This window comes from Argentina silus, assembly GCF_951799395.1.
Source record: "Argentina silus genome assembly, chromosome: 1".
Classification (NCBI taxonomy): Eukaryota; Metazoa; Chordata; class Actinopteri; order Argentiniformes; family Argentinidae; genus Argentina; species Argentina silus.
Window position 1 is genome coordinate 33,513,468 of NC_139655.1, and position 26,164 is coordinate 33,539,631.

Genomic DNA, 26,164 nt, shown 5'->3' on the forward strand with positions numbered 1-26,164 from the left:
ATACAAAAGCCAGTTTAAAAAAAAAAAAAAAAAAAAAACACTAGGTGGCTGTTTCCTGGACACAGGTGAAGCCTAGTTCTGGACAAACCGCAGTCATTGAACATGCTTTTTTCATCTATGACTTGGCTTACTCTTGGTCCAGGAAACAGGCCACAGAACCTGTCAAACAGAATATTGAGAGTGAAAGCCACACAGTACAATACAACAAATGGAAGTCATAACAAAATGGCATACAACCAGTGTACAGATATGTATAGGTACATCTTGCAATACGTCAATTCAATAAAGAGAAGCTTGTCACTTCCAGCAGAATTTCATCAAGAGTTTCAAGTGTCAACAAGAGCAAGGATCAAAGAACACATCAATGACATTAAATACTCTGGTAAGAACTTTGGTAGGTATAAAAATAGAACGCTTCAGATAAGTGATTTTAAAAGATATGGAAAAGGCTGTTGGTAGAAGTAGGTATGAACAAAAACAAAACAGCAAATGCAATGCATTTGTTGTCCACCTCATTATGGTATCTCGTTGAAACTCGAGAGTCTGGGAGTCCAGTTCTTTCTCTTTTTTTGACCAGTAAGACAGTTATGGTGAGGCTACTGGCTGGCACTGTGGACCATGGTCATGCGCATTGGACTGGGGATGTGAGCTGCAGGGGTCCCATCGTCACTGTTGAGGCTTGTGTTATTGTTGTTGTTCCCACTTCCTGTGCTGTAGCCACTGGGGTTGTACTCGTAGTGTGTGACGGCGGGAGGGAGAGGCCAGTTGACCTGGGGTCTGGCAGAGGCCTGGGGGGAGGAGGCAGGTCGAGGCGGGTAACCCCCAGCATAGTACGGCAGGTTTCGAGGAGGACTCTTCTTGCAGACCGTTTCTCTGAACTGCTGGTTGTAGTGGTCATGCATGTGTGCTTGGTGTTCCCCCTGAAACTGTGATGGAGAGGGGTGATGAGTGTCATGTAGCAATGGCGTAACATTGCTGTTGTTGTGGTAATGTATCGTCCTGCCTTTAAGACCGTGTCCGGACTAGGGACTTGTCTCCATTGTGGACGAGTCAATCTCTGTCCAAGCCTACCGCATCTCTGTTACTGACCAACAGGAGGCGCATGCTGGACAACTGGTACATCATCAGTGTGTAAATACAAAAAGAAAGCGGTACATCACAATGTTCTCCCTTCTACCCAAAGTGTACACGTTCGCTCCCCTTTGAGGGTTTAACGATAAACATTTAACAAAAGGCAGGGGTGGAAACTCCCAAACGCCACTCCACTGTCTTTAAATACATATGGGGGAGTGGTCACAAGTGATCACCTCAAGGAGAAGGGCAGAGAATTGGAACACAGTGAAGATGTCTTTGCCAGACAACATTGTGTGTGACTCACCTGAGAGTGTGGAGGGATGTTGGGGTAGCTTGCGTTGGGCTGGTACCTCTCAGACACCCAGGTGTTGTCTTTCTGGTGCCTCTTCAGTTTCATCCTGCGGTTCTGGAACCACGTCTTCACCTTCAAGGCGGAAAGCAAAACGCCATGAGCATAGGTTGCCATATTATGCAAAATTGGCCCAATATTATATTTTGTATAGCACTTACTATACTCCTGATATACTACACTTATAACACTCAAGGCATACACTGGCTAGATGTATATTACTATAAATACATGTGTGTAAGTTAAGAAATATTAATATCTGGCACTAACATTTATGATGACAAGTTCTGTTTTCTATTTAGAGCTTCTCTCCCGGCACCCACAGGGTAAATCTGTAGCCTCACCTGTTTGTAAGTGAGCCCCGTCTCTCCAGCCAGAGTCTTCATCTCAGCTGGGGTGAGATATTTCTGTATATTGAACCGGTGGATCAGGGCATTCATTTGGCCCTCCGAGAAGGCTGTGCGTGCTTTGGGGGTTGCTTTGGGGGTGACTGTGCCAATCTTGTCTGGTGGAGACAGGGGCAGGGACTCTTGGGTGCTGTCCTCATTCCCCAAAACAGTGTTTGTTGGTTCCTCCTCGGGTAAGGAACTGGAGACCTGCTCGCTACCATTGGGACTCCCATCATCAGTCTCCTCCTCGTCCAGGTCCCTCCTCGTCCAGGTCTGGTGCTGGGGGATGCATCCTTCTTTGCTACTGCCTGAAGTCCAGGAATCTGAGGGAGAAAGGTCGATTTTAGTAAATGTGTTTCATTCAAAGGTTCAGAATGTGTGGTCTGGGGGATACAACACTCTGGATGGTGTTATTCTCCAATCCGCCCACAGGGTGGCGACATCCAACCGTGCCAAGGCAAGCCATACCAGGGTCAGGACAATTTCTTGACACTTCATATACACTTCTAGCTTATAATTACGTATCAAGCATTATTGGATGTGGTGATATATACCTCTTAGGACTCATTAACAGTTCCCAAGGTTGCAAGTATTCGAACACGCGCGGATTCTGCAGAAACATCAAGATGGCGCTAGAATCAAACACATGGGCGCTGCTAGCGGCGGAGATCGTCACTCTAGTCGAAGACCAGCCAACAAATGCAAGTGCAATACCGTCATTACAACTTTCTCCGAAGTCATATTGAAGGGTTACACATTTTATTTGTGAGGTTGTTTAGGCAATATGCGTAGCACAGCGGTTAAGCTAACCTAAATTACCTGGTGTGTGGGCCTCCGAGTCGCTTGGCGTGTCACTACTCGGTCGCTCGGTCTCCTTCGTCCGTTGATCGTATTGAGTCCGGTTGTGCGACAGGAAAAGGCGGCCACTCTGTGTGTGCGAATCACCGAAATATAGGACACTCGAACCCGGCGGGTAATGGCTGTTTGCGGGGAGGTGTTCTTCTGGTGTCCGTGGTGGAGACTGATGCTGCTGCGCTGGAGAGGAATAGTATCCCCCGGTTACCCCAGAGTTGTACGCGGCCTCGGCCCAGCCAGATACATTTTGATGATTTTGCTCAGGCCCGGCTTGGTACATGAGACCGTAAGCATAAGCGTGGTATGGCGGGTTGTAGTTGTAGCTTACAGGAAGCTTCCAGTCTGCCATCTCTTCCACGGTTGTTGTTGTTGTTGTTGTTGTTGCTGGGCCCTTTGCTTTGCCAGCAAGAGTTTCGCCAAAAAAATATTAAAGCCGATGCAAGCAAAACACCAGCCAAGTTGACCTGCTAAAAAGATGCACGATTCCGTGAAAAACGCTCGAAATGTAATCGACCTAGTCCAAGAGTGCCTCTGGCTCCCCCAAACAACTATCAAAAAAACGTGTGCAAGCAGTTAGGTTTTGGGTGGTGTTTATAGGGTAAGGTGTGGGAGTGGGGACAAATGTAGGTGTGGGTCAAGTCAAGGTCATGGCCAATCATTGAAGACTTTCCTTCATGGGTCGGGATATTGAGGCCGCGCCCATATGGGGAGATGTGGGTTTTGTGGTGTCTTCACTTTTGATTTCAAATGATAATTTATTTTTTATTTTCAACAGAACGGCTTGCAATTGCAGTACATCTCGACATCTGAGATAACAAAACATATCAGTCATTTATTTAGGCATATATCTATGTGCAAATTCGAAGAAACAGTTCAAAAACGTTGGAAGTTCAAATACATGTAGAGAAAGTCCCAATGAGTGCACTTTTGTTGTCCCTCGGCCTCGAGAACTCGCGCCTTGTTGTTGGAGTCCATTAGAAATGCAGGAGTTTGAGTAGACATACATAATGTTGTGTAGGGAAGGAAACAGCATTGTTTTTTTATTGATGCGAGTTAATAGGGGTCGGTGTAGTAGCTAGTTGGCTATATATCACAATGCAACATATTCCATATATTTCAAACATGCTTGTAGGCTATATTTCTTCAGATAAGTACCAATAATAATTCAGTGATCAGTACTGAGTACTACATTATCTACTCTGTTGTCCCCTTATGTTTGTCATACACGACGTGGGCAAAATAGTCTGTCATAGAAGTGTTACAGATCTATTGTTGCTCCACCTCCAGTTGCCCCAGGGCAGTAGGGACCTGTCTGGGGCCTTATGTGTGACTTGTTGAAATGTTGTTGTGTTTAGAAAATGGCGACTTGTGAGTATCATATGGGAGATCTCGATCTTAGATTTAGATTGTGTTTCCCCATATTTATGAAATCGTTTCCGTGTGTAAGCACATCAAGAAAGAGTTCAGCATCTTTTGGCACCGCAAGCCAGCGTGCACTGGAAGCGGCGCCGTTCACGGGAGCGAGCACCACGAACCGCGCCGCTTTCCAATCCGCTTGCGTTTTACCGCCCGCCGCCCTACTCCCATTGAAAGTCTATGAGACCTTCGCGGCTACCGCGGCCCATGTTTAAGCACCGCACACACCGGCGCTTTCTCTGACTGCAAGCCAGACAGCATTGACGACACCGACCATAACAACAGTCTTCTATTGCGTTTCTTTATCAAGTGTATTGGTTTACATTACTATATAGGTAAATAGAATCCAGAGGTATAGGGATAGGCAAGGCCAGTGGAGCCGAGCCAGGACTCAGGACAGAATGAAGAGGTGAAAGAGAAGGAGGAGATGAGATTCAAGATTCAAAGTGTTTATTATCATATGCACAGTAGAAAACACGTTTCCCTGTACAATGAAATTCTTGCTTTGCTGTCCGCAGAATGCCAACCAATGTAAAATGTACTCTACTAAAAAATATACTAAAAAATATACAATATATACTAAACAAAATGTACAAGATAAAAACATTTAAGGCAGCATGTGATAATAAAAAAGCAACAATAATAATAATAAATAACAAGGCCACCTGAGAAACACAGGCAATCTGGATGGGAACCAAAAAGTGTTGAATTTCCCAGATTAATTTGATATCTTTAACCGCTGTTGATAGAATTCCCCACTCCATGCCATTTTCCATGCCAGGCTTGGTGATATTCATTTTGGAGTTCAATATCGGTTTAAAAAGTCACCAGAACTGTCCGTCTAACAGCTGTTTTACCCAGATCAAAACACATTGGCCGGGGGCTTAGCCCCAGAGAACTCAGCATTAGTTCTTACCACCACTGCTAGAAAAACAATCCTAGGGGAAACAACATACATAGATTTAAAACTTCATTGTCCATTGCATTTTCATAGAATTTACATTTTTCTTTGGCACACTGACACAATAATGTAATCTGTGTCAAGGAACTCCTGTGTGGTGTTTGGCAAGAACCAACATCAGTTGGGCCTATATTCATACTTCCCAAAACTCCATGCAACACTGCTTACGACAACAAAAACACCAGTTTCAAGCAGTGTTTATTGGAGTTTTGCTTCTGTGTTATATGTTTTTTCCACTCCTTTGCAAATGCAGTCACAATATCAGATGTGCAGTTATATCCATTGCTTATTAAGTTGACAGAGATCTGACAACTCACATGTTTAGTCAGATCTTGTGATTATCACCCTATTACCTAATCTATAGATCTTGTAATGTAGCATATCCATAGTGTTCTGTTAGGTGTTACTAAGTAAAGGACCCTGATATCCCTCACACCATGCTCTGTTTGTTTGTCCTGTTCTATTGATGGTTTGTATACCTCAGTCATCACTGACTAATCACTTTATTTCATGGGCCATCCCCTCTGATATAGATTAGTGTAGCTAACTTCCAGGCGATCTTGCACAATGGCTCTGAACACCTCAATGTAGGATTGCAAATGTCCATTTGCAATCCTTTCACAAAACAAACCAGGTTTGCTCAAGCAGCATTACCATTCAAATGCTTGTTTGTGGCCTACCTCCGTGGCGGCATTAGAATGGTAATTGTTCAGTTAGAGAGGTGAAAGAATGTGATGATGGTAAGCCTATGGGACGATTAGCATAGCTACTGATCTCTACCTGGACCCTGGTAGGGTGATAGGTGTTGGGGTGGAGGGGCTGTGTTGGGGTGGAGGGGCTGTGATCTTCAATTATGCCACAACATACAAGGATCCTTGTATGCATAATTGAAGGTTGTGTGTGTTATTTTTGGTTCGTCAATACATTCATGTTGTGTTATGGAACAACTGGTAGGCCCAGTAAATCAACTGGAGTTTATGGAACCTATTGTAGAAGCACTGTCAGTGATTTCAGGATGCAGGGCCACCGACCCAATGTAAACAATGGAACGAATGTAAACATTTTAACATGCTGAGTACTATAATATCTACTCTGCTGTCCCCTTATGTTTGTCATACATAACATGGCCAAATAGTCCGTCATAGAAGTGTCACAGATCTATTGTTGCTCCACCTCCAGTTGCCCCAGGGCAGTAGGGACCTAGCACGTCTGAGGCCTGATGTGTGACTTGTTGAATTGTTGTTGTGTTTAGAAATGACGACTTGTGAGTGTCATTTGGGAGATCTCAATCTTAGATTTAGATTGTGTTTCCCCATATTTATTAAATTGTTTCTGTATGTTTATAGAACCTATTGTAAGAAGCACTGTCAGTGATTTCAGGATGCAGGGCCACCGACCCAATGTAAACAATGGAACTAATGTAAACATTTTAACATGCAAATAGCACTTCTCACTTCATAAGAACAGCATTACTTTTTTTAAGGAGGTACATTCCCTGAGAGTGATCTGAAGCTTAACATCATTTGTTTACAAATCTCCTATCTTCAAAAACAAACAACACTGTAATACGTCCTTATTTATTTGGTTATGAAGAGGTGCAGCAATTGTTCTCTCATAAAGTTAGGAGTCATAATCATAATCAAGGAAACTATTTTAATTTGAGAAATGACTTAGAACATCACTGGTAGCTGCTGACATGATTTGAAGCTACGCATTATTGGTTTACAAAGTGTCTTATCCCCCCTTTTGCTATGATTGATGAGGTTATACAGTAATTAAGTGTTCTACTCTCATCATCGTATTTAGGAGCCATATTTAACATAGGCAAATTACATATTTGAGAACACAGAAAATATCACTGACAGTGGCTTTATTGCAAAGTGTTCCAACTTTACCAACAACATGGCAGTGGGTGGCAAGATTTGCCTGGAAAGTTGTTTTTTCATTAATCGATGTCTTTGTGCCACAGTGTGAGACGAGGTACTCCCTCTTTTGTTCCCTCAATTGGCATTTATTGTCACTCCCCAGTCCCCATTCCTACTCCTACTCCTATGAATGTCAATAGCGAGATGATCAACTTCAACAACAACGTTTATAAAACTTGACAAAACTTGATTTAGACATGCAATCATATGCATTTCAGTATTTAAGTTGCATATTACATTATGTGTGGTCCTCTGTGGCTCAGTAGGTAGAGCATGGCGCTAACAACGCTTAGGTTGTGGGTTTGATTCCCACTGGGGATCCTATATCCTGAAAAATTTATGCACTCACTGCAATGTAAGTCGCTTTGCATAAAAGCGTCAGCTAAATGGCATATAATATTATTATTATTATTATGTATGAATCATAGCCCTCCGCTCCTAAGGCAGGCGCTGTGCTCTGTAAAACATGGTTGTAGACGAGGCTTTTTCCAGTGTGGTCCCTTTAAACGCGGCTCACGTGGAACCAATGTGGAACACTGCATAGTTGGGTCCCGCGTGGCAACTGGATGGAACGAACCGGCCAGGGAGCGACACTCGAATCTCAACCGCCGCCGAGTTGGTGTCCTTCCCAGGCGTACAACAACGTTTAGCCGACGTTAGCCAAGTAGCTAGATTGACAAGTATCTAGCTAGCTTACTAGCTAGTGAGGATTTGCTGTCATATGCTCATCGAGACTTGCTTACTTGACCCCCCCCCACCTGCTGTATAGGGTCAACTTCTTTGAAAGTTTGCTTGCTGTTTCACTACGCGAGTCATTTTGAAGAATAACATCCGATCTAAGAAAGGCTGAGATCTTGGAAGAGACAAAAATGTCAGAGGAACTGGAGCAAATTCTGTCACAGCTCACACAGCCTGACAATGCCGTCATTCAGCAGGTAATGAACAGCTAGCCAAGCTGTCTTAATTGATCTTGTGAAACAAGGGATGGGCACGACTGAGCTAACCACCGGTACCAACCATCGTGGGTGGTATGATTTGGTGACACCAGGCTAACCAATTTACTAGAAAGGGCTACAGATCAATTGCCAGTCCAACGTCAATCGAATTGACATGAGTTCGACGAGAAACTGATTTGAAGTGTGATCCAATGCAGTGTGTCTTGGCAGCTATTCTCTCACTTCATGCACATGACAGTCCCGGATGTGTCTACAGTGCCAGTGGTCAGCATTCATGTTCGCCAGGTGACAGATGTGTTATTTCCTCTCTTTTTTTAGGCCACTGCTCAGTTGAAGCAGGCTTTCAAAGACCCTGCCATCATCCCAGCTTTGTGTGCTGTCATGACTAGCTCCCAGAACCCACAGGTATGTACAAGTACAACCATAGTACAACCATAGGTCCCTCACCCTCACATGTCATCAGAGAAGAATTCAGAATCAGTTGAAGGCTAGTGTAACTCACAGGTTTGCTCGCCTTGTGTTGAGTTGTCAATGATATGTGTTGTCTTTGCTACCTTCACCTTCATCAGTGCATTATAATTCCATCTCTCTCAGATCCGCCAGTCAGCTGCAGTGATGTTGAGGATGCGAGTGATGAAGCACTGGAAGAAGATTAGCCCTGATCACAGAGAGAGGTTGGGCGTTGTTGTCATTCCTTCCTGACAGTTTTTTCCCAAGGTTATTGTATTGTTTAAGGCATAGTCATCGGTTTAGCCACTGTCAGTGATATGATCAATGTTTTCAAATCATGAAATATACCCCTTGCTAATGATGAAATTCCAAAATACTGTAGTTCGAGTAGAACAATTGTATTATTCATCATAAACAAAACAATAAGAGTTGCCATTGTTTATGTTTTTGGGGTCCTAGGAGACTTTGGAAACATGATGGAAAGCCTCAAGTCTTTTAAAGTAACAAGTTTAGTAAAAAAGTAACGTTGCTCTCTTGTAATGTTAATCCTTGAGTCAAGTGCTATTTAATTATTTATTTATTTTTTAAGTATTTATGTTTTGTTGGGGACCCAGTATGTGGAAAAATGATTGGGGGGAGTGTTAAATGACTATTGTGTTTGAGATGTTATTTTCTTCTTTTGTTTTTCTTCTTCCATAGTCTGAAGGCAGTGGTCCTGCAAGCTTTCCAACAGGAGACAGAGTAAGCTTTTTTTGTATTGATATGAAAGACACTGTAGGTGGCGTTTGATGTTGAAAGTTTAGGCCAACTTTTTTGGGCCTACGTGAAAGAACGGTGTACCATGACCCATGGGTTATGCTTATCGTACCATAAACACAATGAATTTCATACCAATTGATAATAGAATGAACAACCCCTTTGCTTAGGTGTTTTATGGTAAACGTGGTATCTCTGTTGCAGACACACAGTGCGTCACTCCCTCTCACAGCTCAGTGCTGTGATGGTCAAACATGAGACACCGGACCGCTGGCCAGCTCTTCTCACCCTGCTCAACCAGTCTACCAAGAGTAACAACCCAACGGACAGACAGGTAGGCTACACCACCACCTCAATGAAGAACGAGAGAGAAATTGCTTTTTGTTTATTTCACTGCATGTTATCGGTTTACCGTTTGCTTTTTCAAATGGAGGCGTACTCGATACAATTCACTGTGCATAGGGCTGGGCGATAAAACGATCTTGAACGGACAGAACTAGATGGAAAAAATGATTTTATTGAAAATGAATGTCAAAGGTTTATCGTTGTCGTGGCAAACTTTATCATGATGATTATTGTAAAGATAATAATAGTTTTGTTGATCTTGGTTGGTTTGAAAGAATGACAACAACAAGCTGCAATTTTCTAGGTACACGCCTCCTGCCTGTCATGCCTGGTTTGGTTTGTCTGGTATTTGGTTTGTCTGGTATTGCCATGAGACATTTTGGTTCTGTTTAAAGGCACCATATGCAGGATTCTGCCCTCTTTTCACTGCAATGGGAATTGCAATGACAATTTTGTAGTGATGTTATTTAGTTTGAAAATGTTCACCGAAACATTACGGAAATTACCCAGCCAGCGTAGACACTCACGTTTCAACATGAAACATGAAACTTTACCAGCAGCTGTGCATTCATACAGTGACAGAAAACCCTGTCATGGATACCCTACCCTACTCTACAGTACGCTATTCCCAAGCCCCATGATCTCCCTAAACTACCCTCCAGCTCTGTTGTGAAGCCATGTCTGTCGAGGATGAGGGTTGCATGACTGGCTTTACAACTTCTCCTGCTAAGCCCAAAGTTACAAACACATCCCCTCATTCCAAACAAAACTCAGACAAGGCTGTAATGTCAAACAGTACATTGACTAGGAAAAAGTTTACAGAATACATGTTAGAAATGTTTTTGCATACAAAGCTTCAGGTACTTAGGTCGGCTTCCAGCACTGACAAATGCTTGTTTGCAGCTCAGGCAGTAGGTAGCCAATGAGCAAGTTGCAGGTTACACGCCTGCAGCAAGTGGCAGACGCTCAGAAACGTCCTGAACATTTTGGAAAAGCAAATTCGGGCAGAAAGCCAGGGTCTTGGCAGGAGCACGCACTGTCACAGACTGCTAATGCATCTTAAGTAATGATTCAGCATGGTTATTTAGTGACATTCTCATGGGGGGGGGGAAAGCTACATATTGCACCTTAATATTGCACATTAATGTTCTGAAAATAAATCATTTCATGATTTTTAAATCCACAATGAACCCTCTGGTTTATTCAGGCATCAATCCTAAGCAGAACATGCCCTTCAAACTGTACATACTGTAGAGCATGTTGTGATAATATTTGTCCATATTGATAACAATTATTGTGCTAACATCTTTGGGCTAGCCCTAACTGTGTATTTACAAAGATGTCAATCGGGTGATACGTCTGTTTGAAACTATTGTGTTTTGCTATGCACCACCATTTTCCCTTGTGGGCTCATTTGACTAGTCTTGTCTTGTCTGACATTTGTTCGAAATAGAGTCACTGTTGGGTCTTTCTTCACGGACTAAAGAGTTTTTACTTATTCTAACTTGTAAGACAGAATACTCCCACGGCACACTTCTACTCTTGTCCCCCTCCTCTCAGGTGGGTCTCCTCCTGCTCAGCAAAGTGGTGGAGTCGAACCCGGAGCCCTTCAAGCCCCACTACCGCCAGCTGCTGGAGCTGTTCGGCACTGTGCTGGAGGACTTAAACAACCCCACTGCAATGTACTACTGCATCCTCACCCTCACCGCCATGACCGCTTACACTGGCACAGAGGAGATGGTAAGTCCCCTCGAGTAACATGTCATTATTGCCCACTTAAATTCACTTATGGTTTTCACCCTATTGTGCCATCCCCATGACCCATACCGTGCAAATATTTCCTTTTCACATTGCATACCTATCTTAAAGCGGGCTGAACTGGCCCAAAAACATTGTGGTATCATTGAGGAAAGCAGATAATACTTACTGTGTGCCGTAAAGAATGTAAACTGCACGGTTTGGGTGGGCATGATGGTGTGAAAGACCCTAGATGCATAGTTCTGGATGAGCAGATGCTCAGTCTTTCCTGCCTTGCTTGAGTCATTCATTGGCTGTCTTTCAGAACTTAATGCGTTCCCTCATCCCAAGACTGATCGTTGCCCTCAAACACCTCATCAAAGCAGACCAGGTTCGTTATGTGCTGATGTGTCATTCCCTCAATAGAACTGTGTTGTGCTGATTGGACTGTTTTTCAGGGATGATGATTGAGTGAATACCCTTTATATCTCACAATCAGACTACAGAGTATGACACATCTAGTGTCAGAGCAATATTGATGTTTTACTGACACACATTTATAATAAAGTATGTTTAGAAGTAATGCAAGCCTTCAGGTGAGTTGAATTTAATAATAAAGTGAAAGTTGCACACTCATGTCTCTCTTTGCCATGAACCTTTATTTGCCAATTTTGGCAAATTTGGCCTGGAATGCCTTGGATCAGGATGTCAGATCTATTCTAGCTCGTAAGCCACATTATCTGGATGTGTTTAGAGCCCTTTGTGTGTATTGTGCAGGACCAGGCCAGCGAGGCCATGGAAGTGTTTGATGAGCTGATGGAGAGCGAAGTATCCATCATTGTTCCCCACATCGCCGAAATCGTCCACTTCTGCCTGGAGGTGAGAACACAGTGACTTCAAACAGCATTTATTATGACCTGGTTTTTGCTTTACAGTGAGGATGGTCTCGTGAATTAAGGTCTCATTCGAATCAAATGTCCACTTTCAAGGTTTATGAAGATTTCATAAACTCTAATGCCGACATGGATGCCTCGCAAATCATTAATAAACACATTATTACCATAGGAACGATGTTTTAAGGTGACTTTGAATTCCATTTCTAGGTGATTGTTATGTTAAATACTTTATTTGTTTAGAATTAAAATGCTCAAAAAGAAGACGGCAGACATGATTGACAGGGTGTGACACTCACATTTTTGATTGTTCAGTTGTTCACACTCTCGTGAGCCTTTCGTTCCTAGGTTAAAGATTTTTTTAGCTGGCTGTAATGTTGGCCAATTCATAATTCATACAGTGTCTCTTGTGGATTTATGCAGCATTTCTGTTTGCAGTTGGATGCTCTAACATTTTTTGCTGAGTTACTTTGAAGCTAGTGTTGTAAAACTTTTAGCAACTGTACTAAGAGCAGTTAGCCAACAGGTAGTTTTTCTAGCTAGCAAAATACGGTACTGTGCTAGGTCAAACAACAAGATCAATCTTAAGATACATAATTTTCTTACTTTTGTATCCCTTGCTGCCTTTGACCACAACATTCTAAATGTCCAGTGTCATCTGGTCTCCGCTGTTATCTGTGCCTGCTGAGAGCTGTCACTGTGCACACGGCTAGTGCTAGCTAAAACAGGAGCGATGTAAAATGTAAACAAAGTATATAATTGGATTATTCTATTGAGTTTTACTACCCAGAACATGAATCCTATTTGAGTATAACATGAGCAGGTTGTGGTGACAGACGCAAAACCTTCAATCACACCCAGTGAAAACTTAGCATTTGAGAGAGAGTAGCAGGGCTAGTACTGGAAAATGACAGACTTTTCATTTTTCATATTTGGGTGATGCTTATTTGATCTGTGGAAGCCAACATTCAAACCAAAACACTGGAAATTACAATTTTCACTTTAATGGGCCTATAACATCTGGTGCTTTTCCAATAGTGGTATCTCCCATTTACATTGCATGACATTTGTTAGCCATTGATCTGTGAATCGTCTGTGAACACTTTATAGGGCTTCATAAGGCATTAAGAGGGCATTTAGAGTGATTTCAACTGTGGTGCTCAAAGTGTGAGCAGTTCGATGAAGTGTGTGTGTGTGTGTCTCTCTCAAGGTCAGCGCAGACACCTCACTCAGCGACTCTCTGCGTGTCAAGGCTCTCTCCTGCATCGCTTTTCTCATCAGACTTAAGAGCAAGGTAAACTAACCTTACTATAAATGGATTGCTCTCCATACTGCTCCTCTATGCTTAACCCCCCCAGTGACTTCTCTCCCTCCTTAAACTCAGGGTGTGCCTCAATAGTCTAAAGTGCCATCCTTTCCTTTTTTGCCATTGAAAGTATACGGAGCTGGTGAGTGACTCTCCCTCCCCTTTAGACGGTGTTGAAGCAGAAGCTGCTGAACCCCATACTGCAGACGGTCTTCCCCGTGCTGAGCGCAGCGCCCCCGCCCGGGGAGGAGGACCCCGAGGATGAGGAGAAAGACACAGAGGACGACACTGACAGCGAGAGTCCCAAACACTTCGCTGCTCAGGTGATCCTCGTCTTTTAATCTGAACACTTCCCAACATTGTGTGATACACAGCAGACCTGGGTCAAATACATACTAGGACTAGTTGTTGACAAAATCACTCTTTCAACTGAAAAACTCAATTGAAGATGCTTTTTAGTAAAGGATTAGGCTTAATCTCTGTCCGGCCCAATATGTGTCAAACACATTACGTCAGGTACTATCAGGTTGACATTTTGTTTTCTGTGTTTCTCTCAAATAAAATGTCGTCTTTGTCTGCAGGTTATTGACACTATGGCTCTCCACATGCCCCCAGAGAAGTTATTCCAACAGCTGGTTAGTATATAGATGCCTGCTTCAAAAGTGTACTGTTTTATGATTTTCTTTCAACCTGATGACGTATTATACAATAACCTCAGTTGTGTAAAATGATAGTTGTGGGGCTCAGAGTCTCGGAACTATTATATGTCCACTAGAAACTTCAGCTCAAACCCGGCACCTGCCATTCTATTCATTCTTTTGTTTCTATTATTCTATTTAGGCAATACAAACTTGATTCATTGTTTAATGGGATTCATTTTCAGAAAATTGAGGGCAAGCAGAAAAACAAAACAAAAAAAAAACAGTACCAAAGTGTATCAAGTCTTTGAATATCCATCTTGGATGGATAAAGATGAAAAGTATAAAAAATAATATGCTACATTTCCGTCTGATTATTAAATACATTAACCTTAATGAATTTGGCCTAGGTGAGAACTTATGTCATTGGTGATTTAAAAATGCGTATTTATCCAAATCCAGGGGTAGGTCTATACAGTACACAGTACATTATTCAGAATTACTGGGAAAATGACAGACAGTAGCCTTAATAAAAATGCTGCTATTTAAACATCAACCATGTTTGACCTGAAACCTATAAAGCATATTCAATTGTAGCATGAAATAACTTGCATATATAAAATACGTAGTTTTCCGTTTTGTTAATCAGGTCTTGCATTATATACAAATCTAAACTAACTGAGATTCCTAACTTGTCGTTCTCTCCCTTGCTTGGCTGTCACCTTTCATGTTTCAACTGCTCACACTGAAGCAATAAGCAGCCCGAATGTGTGGTTCTTACCTGGAGAACATAATAACAAAAAAAATAAAAAGAATAATATACATCTAATATTAGAAATACATTTTATTTTCCTTTTGAAACATGACATGAATAAACTTAAAGTGTGTCACTGCTGTCTGTGTTGTTGTCCAGATGCCCCTCACTCAGGCGTGCTTGGCCAGTGAGAACCCTTACGAGAGGAAGGCTGGACTGATGTGTATGGCCGTGCTTGCGGAAGGCTGCGCCGACCACATACGAACCAAGTGAGTACAACTCCTATTCAAGTCCCCTATACAAGCACAGTCCCCCCCCCCCGCCCATGTTAAAGTCCCAGTTAGTTTTGTATGTCTCTTCTTCATCTACTTTTCATTCACTTATAGATTTGTCCAGTAGTTGTGTGTGTGTGTGTCTCTCTGTCAGGTTGCTGTCCTCCATGCTGCAGACAGTGTGCCAGAGTCTGTCGGACAGTAACCAGGTGGTCCGCAGCGCAGGCCTCTTTGCTTTGGGACAGTTCTCTGAACACCTACAGGTCAGTCAGACCAGACGTGATCAGTCCGATTTTACAGAATGCACCCTATTAATAATGAGTTTGAAAGGCATCTTTTGAAAATACATCATAGCTAGCCGAACAGGTTTATATATTGAGATGTGGGCTTGTTTAGGACTCCTATCTAAACCCCCCCCCCCTTCCTCTCAGCCTGAGGTCAGTAAGTACTGCGATGAGCTGATGCCGCTCCTGCTGGGCTACATGTCAGCCCTAAACCAGTCCAAGATAGGCCACGTCACCAAGGCCTTCTACGCCCTGGAGAACTTCCTGGAGAACCTGGGTGAGAGTGCTGCCCATTCACTTCACCTGAATGTACTATGCGTATACATTCACTCGGAGATGGGATTTTAACTGGTCAATCAAAGACTCTTTGTTGTGTGCTCACTCAGTCCTTGTACCCTGGGGCTCTCATGCCCTCCATGCAAAACGAATTCCATGGCTCTGGTGGATTTGCCCCCTAAGTCCTACTGAAGTAGTACTTACCTCAGAAAATTAAGACACTGAACAGAAGGAAAACATGGTCGCAGATAAGTTAAATAGTGTTAGCAATTGAAAGTTTTGTGAAATAAAATGATAAAATAGAGGGATACGCACGGGATAAGTGTAAATATATGACACATTAGATTAGCTAGCCATTGTTTTCCAAACTAAATGAGCCTCGCATTTAGATTTGGAAAGGCAAGCTTGCTAGCTATATAGACACATTTGCTAGCTTGCCAGCTATTTGTGCCCTATCTAGCTAACCAAGGTTGCCAATAAACAAACTAACCATGTTTGCATGGAGACATTTAATGTTGTCCTCTGTTAGGCAGAATCACTGGATGGATGGTGAATGGTTAGGCAGTTCCTTTTGAATGACTAGTCAGCTGTTACCATGGCAACATAGGCCTTACATCAAATTTAGCCTGCGGGTAGGCAGTCTTACTTTTTGGGCTTAAAGTAAGTCAGTCTTAACATTTATGCAACTGGCTAACCTAAATTAGACGAGTCTTACAGCTAAAATAAGACTGATCTTGGCCCATAGACCAGCCTTAACTAAGTTTATGCAACTGGCCCTTTTCTTATCTTTTTAACAACACTGTGAACACTGGTGCGGAAGATCATGAATATTTCGTTAAAAAGTGGTGAAGTGCCTCTTTAACCCCTTCATCCTGTGATGTGATTGTGTGGGTTTTCACTGACACCCTATCAACCCCTTCCCTCTCTCAGGTGAGGAGATCCAACCCTACCTGCCCACTCTGATGGAGACCATGTTGTCCGCCTTGAACAATGCAGAGAGTCTCAAGCTCAAAGAGCTGGCCGTCAGCGCCATCGGAGCCATAGGTAATTATAGGTGCCTTAGGTGCTTATTACTGCTAATAATTAAAAAGTTAGTCATCTCTGGTAACACACAGAACGTTCATTACTGCTAACACTTAGAAAGTTAATTATATCATAGCTAACAGCTTATTATTGGCCATTGGCCAGACCATGGGTGCGTCTCAAAAGTCTGAAGTGACTTTCTTTCCCTGTATACTTTTCCTCCTCTACATCAGAGAAAGTAGATTCTATAAACTTCTGAAAAAGAAGGAACAAATGCAGTGACTGTTGCAAAAAATAGTGGGTGTATTTAGTTCCTAAGTGTGCCAAAAAAGTGCACAGATGCGTTTCCCTCTCGCATCACAGGTTCCCGTTATCTACAGGGGTCTGACGGAACTGGAAAGGAAAAAGCACGTTCCCCTAGTGGACATTTACCGTATTGCTTTAGCTGTCATGTTTTTCGGATCAGTGCAGATTGAGACGAGGATAGGAAGCCACGTCAGACTCTGTTTGTTAATGCACCCAGGGTAATAAACCTTTCAGACTCTGTATTAACCCCCCTCCCCTCCGTCTCTTGTGGTTCAGCCAATGCTGCTAAAGAGATGCTGGTGCCTTACTTCCCCCCTGTCATCGAGAATCTGAAGGGCTTCCTCACAGACACCCGCGACGAGATGAGGTCCCTGCAGACACAGGCTCTGGGTGGGCTAACGCTAATGTTGCTATCTTGTCATCTTTCATGTTGTCAATGAAAAAAAGTGTTATGTTTTCTTCCATTTTGAACTAGGCCAAGTATTACACACCGCAAAAGAAACTCACTATGCATGTACAAGCTGTCTAAGTTGTCATCCCAATTAATTTACCACAAGTGTGTCCCGGGTTGTGAATGGAGGTTGATGATATGTATCCTTGGTCCCCCGGGCAGATACGTTGTCAGTGCTGGCCCGCACCATCGGGAAAGATGTGTTCAGCCCACTTGTAGCTGAGTGCGTTCAGTTGGGCCTCAACCTCACCGACGCCATAGACGACCCAGACCTGCGCCGCTGCACGTAAGTAGCCGTGTGTGTGTGAAGCAGCGAACACACACACACACAGCAATTTTGTATCTGAGGTAGTCACTAGCAGGAGCCCTCCTCTCGGCCTTTTGTAGGAGCATCTCGAGTTCAATAGTCTCTCTCTTTTGTCAGTTCAGTGTCTGTTGAATATGACGCTCTTTTTTTGTAAAAAGAAATAAAAATAACTAAATACAAGCTGGTTATTAGGATTTCTATGAGGCTTGTCTGCACAAAGTAATAATGTCGGGACCAAATCAGTGTTGGTCTGATGAAAAATGTACGTTTTTAGTAACCCTTTACGGTGAGAAGACATTAGCTTCTTTTACTATGGTAATTTTAACAACCCCGGCGTCTTCTCTCTCTGTGTGTGCAGGTACAGCCTGTTCTCTGCTGTGTCGACCGTCAGCCCCGACTGTCTGAACCCTCACCTCACAGCCATCACCACTGTCATGCTGCTCTCTCTCAAGTCCACCGAGGGAGTCACGGTCAGTCTCACTCACACACTGGCCAAGTCCCAATTCTCCAGCCCTTTCCCTGAAATGCGCACTTGTCACTATGATTTAAAATCATAGGATTCACATGTCATGAGGGGGGAAAAAAATGCTTCTAGCGTTGTGACTGCCTATGGCCCCTGGTGCATAGATGACTTTATCTTATGATGACTGATGGATAGATGATTCACTTACTTAAACAGATGTATTTGTTGTAAGTCGCTTTGGATAAAGGAGTCCGCTAAATCCCGTAAATGTAAATGAAAGGGTAGAGAATCGGAACCTCAGCGGCTGAATTCACCGCTTCACCCTCTGTTCTGAACTCACCTTTGAGAAATTAATTAATGTGAATGGAAGGACTTCCTAGATGTTAGATAGATGGAAGCAATATTAAATATGCATATAGCAATTACCCCTGTATTTACATGTTGACTCTAACTTTCTTCCCCCCACCCCCCCCTCCCCTCCTCTCTCTCTCTCTCTCTCTCTCTCTCTCTCTCCATCCTCCAGGCTCACCTTGAAGAAGACAAGCAGTTTGTCCTGCTGGATGACGACGAGGATGACACAGAGGGAGACGCCATTCTGGAGGACGAGGGGGAGTCCGAGGGTGTGGAACCAGACATTGCCGGGTACGAAGTGCAAAGAGTCTGGAATCGAAATACATACAAATAGGAATTTGTTTCCACTGATCTACAGTCTATTGGACACTTTCAAAGAAAAACATTTCTAGAATTTATTTAAAAAATTAACCTGTTTGCAAAAGTCCCATGGTATGGGTATGCTTGTCACCGGCAGGGACTGGAGTCCTGAGTTTGTCAGGATCAAGAGAACATTGAGAAAGAGTTGGTAGTGACAGCCTCATCAACACAGTGTGTAATAGATTCCTATTCAAATCAGGGACCCTACAAAGAACGACTAATTCTGAAATCACATGAACTTTTATCATTGCACTCATATCAACGAATTGAGTAACTTGTTGAAGAAAAGTTTGCATTTGAGCACATTTTAGGAGAGTCACAGCAAGGGGGATGAAAGCTTCATTTTCAATAAACTATTGCAGAAAAAAAAAAAGTCTTTGACTTTCAAAGTGTCCGATAGGGTGTGCAGATCAGTGGTTTGTTGCTCTGGGGCAACAAAAGGGGAACATGTTAAAAGGGGGATGAAGAATTTCTATAGGTACTGTATGTGGATGAAGCCATGGAGAGAATGAAGGAAAGGGGCCGTGCTATTGAGAACACAGCCACTGTGTTCTACAAGCACATTAATGATCTCTGTCCCCCCCCCCCCCTCTCTCTCTCTCTCTCCCACAGGTTCAGTGTAGAAAACGCCTACATTGACGAGAAAGAGGACGCCTGCGACGCCCTAGGAGAGATTGCCTTCAACACTGGGTAACACACACACACACACACACACACACACACGCACATGCTGAATCCCAAATCAACCTCTAGCCACATACTCCTATAGATCTGAGAGGAGTGGGATGGCTAAAAGTAAAATAATAACAGCTCCACCTTGCACTCTGATGAATAGAAGAGTGGCCATTTTGCCACCACCTATCAAATCCTTTCCAGATCTACAGGAGTGGCTAGGGAGTCAGTCCATTTGGAACACAGTAATTTAATAGTTTCTGTCGATAGTTGGAGTCTCACTCACTCAGTTCTGACCACAGATAGAGGACACTGAAATATCCTCTATGGTTTTGACTCTTCTGTTTTGAACCCACTCCTCAGTGCTGCCTTCCAGCCCTTCCTTGAGTCCAGCTTCCAGCAGGTTTATGAGCTGAAGGATGTAAGTAGCTCTGCTTGATCTCTCGTTCTGGAGAAGGAGAAAGAGGAGGGTGTTGTGTGCGTCTGTGTCAGTAAATGGGTGTCTATGAATACATGATATATGCTAGTAAGCGTGCTACTGTTTATGAGTGAGTAATAGAGTTATCTCTGATCTCTTACCGTGTACACACTCTGTTTGCCCCCCCCCCCGTCAGTTCCCCCACGAGGACGTGCGGAGGGCCGCTTTCGGGGCCATGGGCCAGTTCTGCCGAGCTCAGCACAAAGTGTGGCAGGAGAGTCCCACAGAAGCCAACCATCAGGGTATAACCCTCTCTCTCTCTCTCCATCCCAGTCACTGCTCTGTGCCCAGTTTCCATAAAAGGTTGTTGGCTAACGTTCTGCTTTGTTTGTCCCTCCCCTAGCCCTCCAGAAGCTCCTGGGAGTGGTGCTGCCCAGCTTTCTGGAGGCAGTACGTCAGGAGCGCGAGCGGCAGGTGATGATGATGATATTAAAAATATTAAAGCGTCAAGCAGCGATTGACTGTGTCTAAGCCTCATGGCAAGGTCACAGGTTTAAACAGCTATCTGAGAATGGTCAAGGGAGGGCCTTGGAAATGTCTACCAGGTTCATAGCAATAGAGTAGAGACCGTCTTTGATGAAATCAGCTTTTATGTGATTGGCGTAAAGGGTTACTTCATAAGTAATAGCATTGCTAGTACTGCAGTTTCCTCCAACAAAACACTGGTGAAAAAAGTGATCGAATGGGTTGATGGTTAGGATTGTTAAAATCATTAACTAAGCCTTTAAGTTGATCAGCATATTGCGGAAACATTGTCCAACTCTGTTCAGAAAATGATAGTTAAAGTTAATCTCCACCACCATTTAGCTCCCCTTGGGTGGCATCAATAGTGGCCATGTTTGTTCAAATGATAAACAAAATGAATCCTGTGAGAACCTCAGTCCATCGATGGTCCATACCAAGTTTGATGCAGATGGTTCAATCACCGTAAAAGCGTTAGCTTAGTGTTTTAGGTGTTTATCACAAAATTCTAAATGGCGGAAAGTCCATCATGGCGGACCTTCATGGTCCCTAGAGGCTTTTTTGTTCATCATTCTGAGAGGGACTTATGTACCAAATTTGGTTGACTCTAGGTCATAGGGTGGGGGAGATCAAAGTTCAAAGTTGTCAAAAAACACTTGTTATAGCGCCCCCATTAGGCCAATGGCTGTAATATTACATTTGGGGATAGTGTTCACCACTTCCTCCATACTGCCAAGTTTCAAGTCTCTAACATGAAGCCTCTCACGTGAAATTGAGCAATGGCATCAGTGATGAAAAAATAAAAACAATAACAATAGGGTTCTATGCCCTAATCATGATATCAAGTTATAATATAGTTAAATTGGTCAAATAATAGTATGATAATGTGATGATGCATGACATTTACATTATCATATTCTATCATGCAGGTGGTGATGGGCGTGCTGGAGGCCATGAACGCGGTGCTCAAGGCCTGCCAGGGGGAGGCGCTGCAGACCCCCGGACGCCTGCAGGAGATCAGCCAGGCCATCCGCGACGTGCTGAAGAAGAGGGTGAGATAAGCTGGGCCGTCTTGGGTCTCCAGCATTGTGTATACATCAAATGAAAAGCTCAATTACCCAACAAACTAGCTATATTTTACATACCTAAGGAAATTCCAATACAAGCTTTTGCTGTGGTTGTTCTGGAGACGACCATTGTTATGATGCAATCGCTTAACCGGCGTCTTAGGAATACGTCTGTATTAAAAAAAAAAAAAACTAAATATGGCTGCCTGACATAACCCAGCCAGTCATTTTGCTGTGTATTAGTACTTCTCAGTGACCCTCTCTCTGTCCTCTCTCTCTCCCCGTAAAGACGGTGTGTCAGGACGGAGGAGGAGACGAGGCGGAGGATGAGGAGCAGCAGGCGGAGTATGACGCCATGCTGCAGGAGTTTGCCGGCGAGGGCATCCCATTACTGGCGTCTGCCGTGCCCGCCGACGCCTTCTCCCCCTACCTCAACGAGCTGCTGCCCCTCATCATGAACAAGGCTGTGAGTCAGGGTGTCCCCCTCTCTGTGTCTGGCTGTCTCTCTCTGGCTGTCTCTCTCTGGCTGTCTGCCTGTCTCATCACTCTCTCTGCCTGTCTTTGTCTATCTCTGTCTCTCTCTCTCTTTGTCTGTCTCTCTCTTTGTCTCTCTCTCTCTCTCTTGTCTGTTCCCTTTAATCCACTGTTCATACGACTCTCATTTTCTTCCAACTACTCAGTCATCATCCTTTCTTCCTATTGCCAGTCCCTACTGCTGTCCCAGTATAACTCAAACTCTCAATTATATTGATCTATCTATACTTCCCCTCTCTCATCTGTCTGTCTATCTGCATATATGCCACTGCTCCCCTGACCACTATTGTCCAAACCATCTTTTAAACTATTTCCAGAACCAAAATAATACTGTGCGAGCCCACAAAGTTTCTTCTTCTTCAAATGGCGCCTGGTCATGCTTGATTTAATGAATAACAAAAAAAAAAAAAAAAGTTATGCATGAGTTTTTAGTTTGTAATCATCATTTTTACATGTCATTTTACATTTAACGAAAGTATCCCTCCGTCTGTGTCTGCTGAGATGAAACCATAAAGGCATCAAGTGCCCATCAAGTGTTCAGTGAATGAGAGAATTTGTACTTTGTTTGTAGAAATCTTCGTGCACGGTGGCTGACCGCTCCTTCTCCCTGGGCACGCTCGGGGAGACCCTGCACTCTCTGGTGGGTGTGTCCGGGGGCAGGGCCATGGCCGGGCGGCTGTCCAACCGGCTGCTACCGGTGCTGGTGGGCGGGGTGAGGGACAGCGACCCAGAGGTGCGCAGCAACAGCGTGTTTGGACTGGGAGCGCTGGCCCAGGCCGCAGGGCCTGCTGTGGCCCAGTATCCTTGTCTGTGTGTGTTTGAGACAGCTGACGTCAGGTGAGGTCTGGTAGCTTATGTCACGTAAGCGACACCCAGCTCAGCTCTCTCTTTGAGTGAGTTTCAGTTCCTGTGTGTGTCTGTGTCCCGTTGCGACTGCCGTCGTTAATGCAGTAAATGTCTAAAGATGTTTTAGACACTTTTGGTATGTATGTTTGTGTGCGTGAGCTCGTGCGTACAGATACATGCTCGTGGTGTACGTGTCCAAGATTGCTTATCCAGTGCCTATGTAAGTGGGCCCAATACAAGTAGGCCTAGTTCTCTCCTGTCTAGTCCCAGGGTGTCTTATTCCTCAACTTGTCTCAGAGACTACCCTATGATGCTGTCCCTCTTCTCCAACCTGCTGTCCAAAGAGAGTGACCGGAGGGTGATCGACAACCTGTGCGCTGCCCTCTGCAGGATGATCATGAGCCACATGGAGGGTGTTCCTCTGGAGCAGGTAGAGTTCAATCCTGGACCCTTTTGAAATATCGCACTCTTGTGACTTGTTTCTGCCAATGGGTTAAAACACGCTTCAGAAATTCTCAGTAGTTATTGCATGTTTATCGTATACAGTAGATTGGCTTTGGGGACGATTCCTTAACTCAAAACTAGTGCAAGTATTGTGACTAGAGGGTTTGCGGAAATGTACCGTCGGGAGTGTGTAAAAGTCAGAGTTCCGCACCCAACTGTAAGTTATTTAGTTCTCTTGAGTTTCTGTGAATCAGCGCCTTTTCATATCTTTTATTGTAATATTCTTTAACAGTCAAAATGCAGAGTTTGCCAGCGGCTTACTAAGGGGCTTTACACAATACAGGGCCAACCAAAACCATACTGTGGTTTTCCTTTCAAAATGTCCTTATCAGCACTGTTTCAGCCACTAGGGTGGATAACCAGGCCAGTCCAGTACAGCTCAGCTCGGCTCGGCTCTGTAGTGTAAATAAGGGATGAAGTGCTGTAGACTCAGACAGATGTTTTGAAGGAGTAACAGTGTTTCTGAGTGTCTCACTGACCAGGCACGCCTCTTCTTTTCTCCTAGGTGGTTCCTGCCCTGTTGGAACGTCTCCCTCTGAAGGAGGACATGGAGGAGAACAAAACCGTGTACAGCTGCCTGGCCCTCCTCTATTCTCACAACCCCGCGCTGGTACTTTAATTTGTACCCCTCTCAGCCATGTGTGCTGTTTTTCTAGCTTTGCTGACATGGCTAAGCAGGACCACTAAATTAGCTTTGATGCCAATTTCGATTCAGATTTATTTAATTTATGGTCCATAAAGAAAGCTCATGAATATGGGTTGTTGGGACTATCGATTCAGTCTCTACATTAAATCAGAAATTAATATAACAACAGACTAAGTGATGTACTTCTAACCAGATATTTAGCAAGATCAGCCGGCTTACTCACTGATCATGCTTTGTGTCACCCACTTTGTCTCAAAGCTCCTTCAGCAGTGTTGAACAGCGTAATTGTGCAGTGAAACATGACATGAACATCGCTGTGTTCTAGTTGTGACTTCTATGTTGTCCCTTCGTTGTATCATATTTTGTATACGTTGTCCTCCTCAGGTGGTAAGTCAAATGAAGCCCATCATATCTGCTTCCAGTCATGTCTTGGGAACCAAAGAGCTCGACGCAGGTGAGAAGAGAAGCGCACGTCATGTTAGGCAATGATGTCATTGTCCCTCGTCTTACCTCATTAGTATGCGCTCACTCACAAAATGTCTCCGTCTTCCAGAAACCCAGAACACCCTGCTTCTGTTGATCCGAGACTTCGCTCAGAGCCACGCACAGGAGTTTCAGGGAGCTGTGAACTCACTCCCTGCAGAGCAGAAGACGAAGCTGGCCGCAGCGGTCACCCCATCGTAGCCCACCTCAAACATCTCTTCCATTCTCCTGTGACGAGCTAGATTTACACATTTTTACAAAAGGACGGGGAAAATAGGACAGCAGTTGAGAAATTCTAAAATTGGACAAAAACCCTAGCACTACCACCATTCTGCTACTAGTCAACGGTTATGTTTCAAGTATTAACTTTTTAAGTTATATTGTCTGTTTTATTATTTTTATGAAATGTGATTTGACACGTGTTATCTATTAGTTCTGTTCTTTTTTGTTTTTTTGTTTTCTTTTTAAAAGTCTATTACTTGCTTTACCCCATGTTATAATTGAGAGCCACCTATATCTATTCTCTGCTGTCCCCTTTCACCACTAATTTGATGAATGTCTGCCTTGGCAGGTGTAGAGTGTGAAGCAATGAACTGAACTCATGATAAATGCCTTTTTCTCAGACTCGTCTGTGTCATTCTGCGTTCCCTGCCAGAACTGGCCAATATCAGTCTGTTGTTTTCATCCCTGAGTCAGATGTGAGAGAGAAACTGAATTGAAGGATTGAAAAACTGCCATTTATTTTCAATAAATACATTTTAAAAATGGAAATTAATCTATTATTAAGTTGAAATTTCAGTTCACGTCATGAACTGACGATATTGAAAGTAATTGACCCTAAACCCGGCCAAACCCCTGACTAGTTGGAACTGCTCTCTGAAACAACATTGTTTCTCTTCCAGCTGTACCTCTGTCAGCCCCCAATCCTGCTTAGTAAGGGGGTTCTGACGCAGGGCAAACCTGCAACAATGCACTGATCTTAACTTGTGTTTGCATACTGTACATTCTCATGCACAAAGTGTACAGAGTCGTGTGTGTGTGTGTGTGTCTATGATTGTGTGTGGGAGAGAGACAGAGAGATTGGGATGATAATGAGGAAACTTTATGAAAAAAGCCTTTTATTTCTATGGTAACTTTCAATTTGCATGATGTGCTGTCTTTCTGACAGCTAAACACTTAACACACTTCACACTAGCGTAATAGCTTCAAACAAAGTATATTGGTGTTAAAATATACATATTCTACCCTAAATAGTTCACAAAAAAAGTACAACACTCTTAAAAAAATAACAATGGTGTGATTCAGGAAACGGTACAACAGCATTGGGGTAGTATTTGTTACACTTTGCTAAGCATTCGCCTTTGCCTTAAAGCCACTGTCAGTGATATTTTCAGGATTTTCAAACAATGAAATATACCCTTTGCTCATGATAAATAAGACTTCTAAATGCTATAATGAGAGTGGAATCACTAAGGTATCATCATAACCCAAGCCATAAAGGACAAATTGTGGTCACAGGAAATTTAACTTACAAATTATGCATAGCTTCAAATCATGTTAAAAACATAATGTCAT

At 43.4% G+C, this 26,164-nt stretch overlaps 2 protein-coding genes across 2 annotated transcripts; one reads left to right on the forward strand and one right to left on the reverse strand.

Annotated features, from left to right (window-relative positions):
* Window positions 1–596: 596 nt before the first annotated feature.
* On the reverse strand, window positions 597–3,016 carry nanog (nanog homeobox; the record flags this gene model as incomplete). The annotated part of the gene is made up of 4 exons (XM_083687957.1): window positions 597–926; window positions 1,379–1,498; window positions 1,768–2,135; window positions 2,632–3,016. 4 exons carry the CDS (start codon window positions 3,014–3,016, stop codon window positions 597–599), a joined length of 1,203 nt encoding a protein of 400 aa, XP_083544083.1.
* Window positions 3,017–7,518: 4,502 nt separating this feature from the next.
* On the forward strand, window positions 7,519–25,320 carry ipo4 (importin 4). Its single transcript, XM_083674103.1, has 30 exons — window positions 7,519–7,904; window positions 8,244–8,330; window positions 8,520–8,599; window positions 9,075–9,116; window positions 9,336–9,465; window positions 11,037–11,216; window positions 11,539–11,604; window positions 11,991–12,092; window positions 13,317–13,400; window positions 13,580–13,735; window positions 13,994–14,047; window positions 14,964–15,073; window positions 15,231–15,339; window positions 15,508–15,637; window positions 16,567–16,680; window positions 17,242–17,355; window positions 17,579–17,702; window positions 18,082–18,193; window positions 18,710–18,828; window positions 19,510–19,587; window positions 19,933–19,990; window positions 20,184–20,289; window positions 20,391–20,461; window positions 21,439–21,561; window positions 21,866–22,042; window positions 22,682–22,908; window positions 23,254–23,386; window positions 23,966–24,070; window positions 24,491–24,560; window positions 24,660–25,320. The coding sequence occupies exons 1-30, from the start codon at window positions 7,839–7,841 to the stop codon at window positions 24,788–24,790; spliced, it is 3,258 nt and encodes a 1,085-aa protein (XP_083530229.1). The 5' UTR covers window positions 7,519–7,838; the 3' UTR covers window positions 24,791–25,320.
* Window positions 25,321–26,164: the final 844 nt, after the last annotated feature.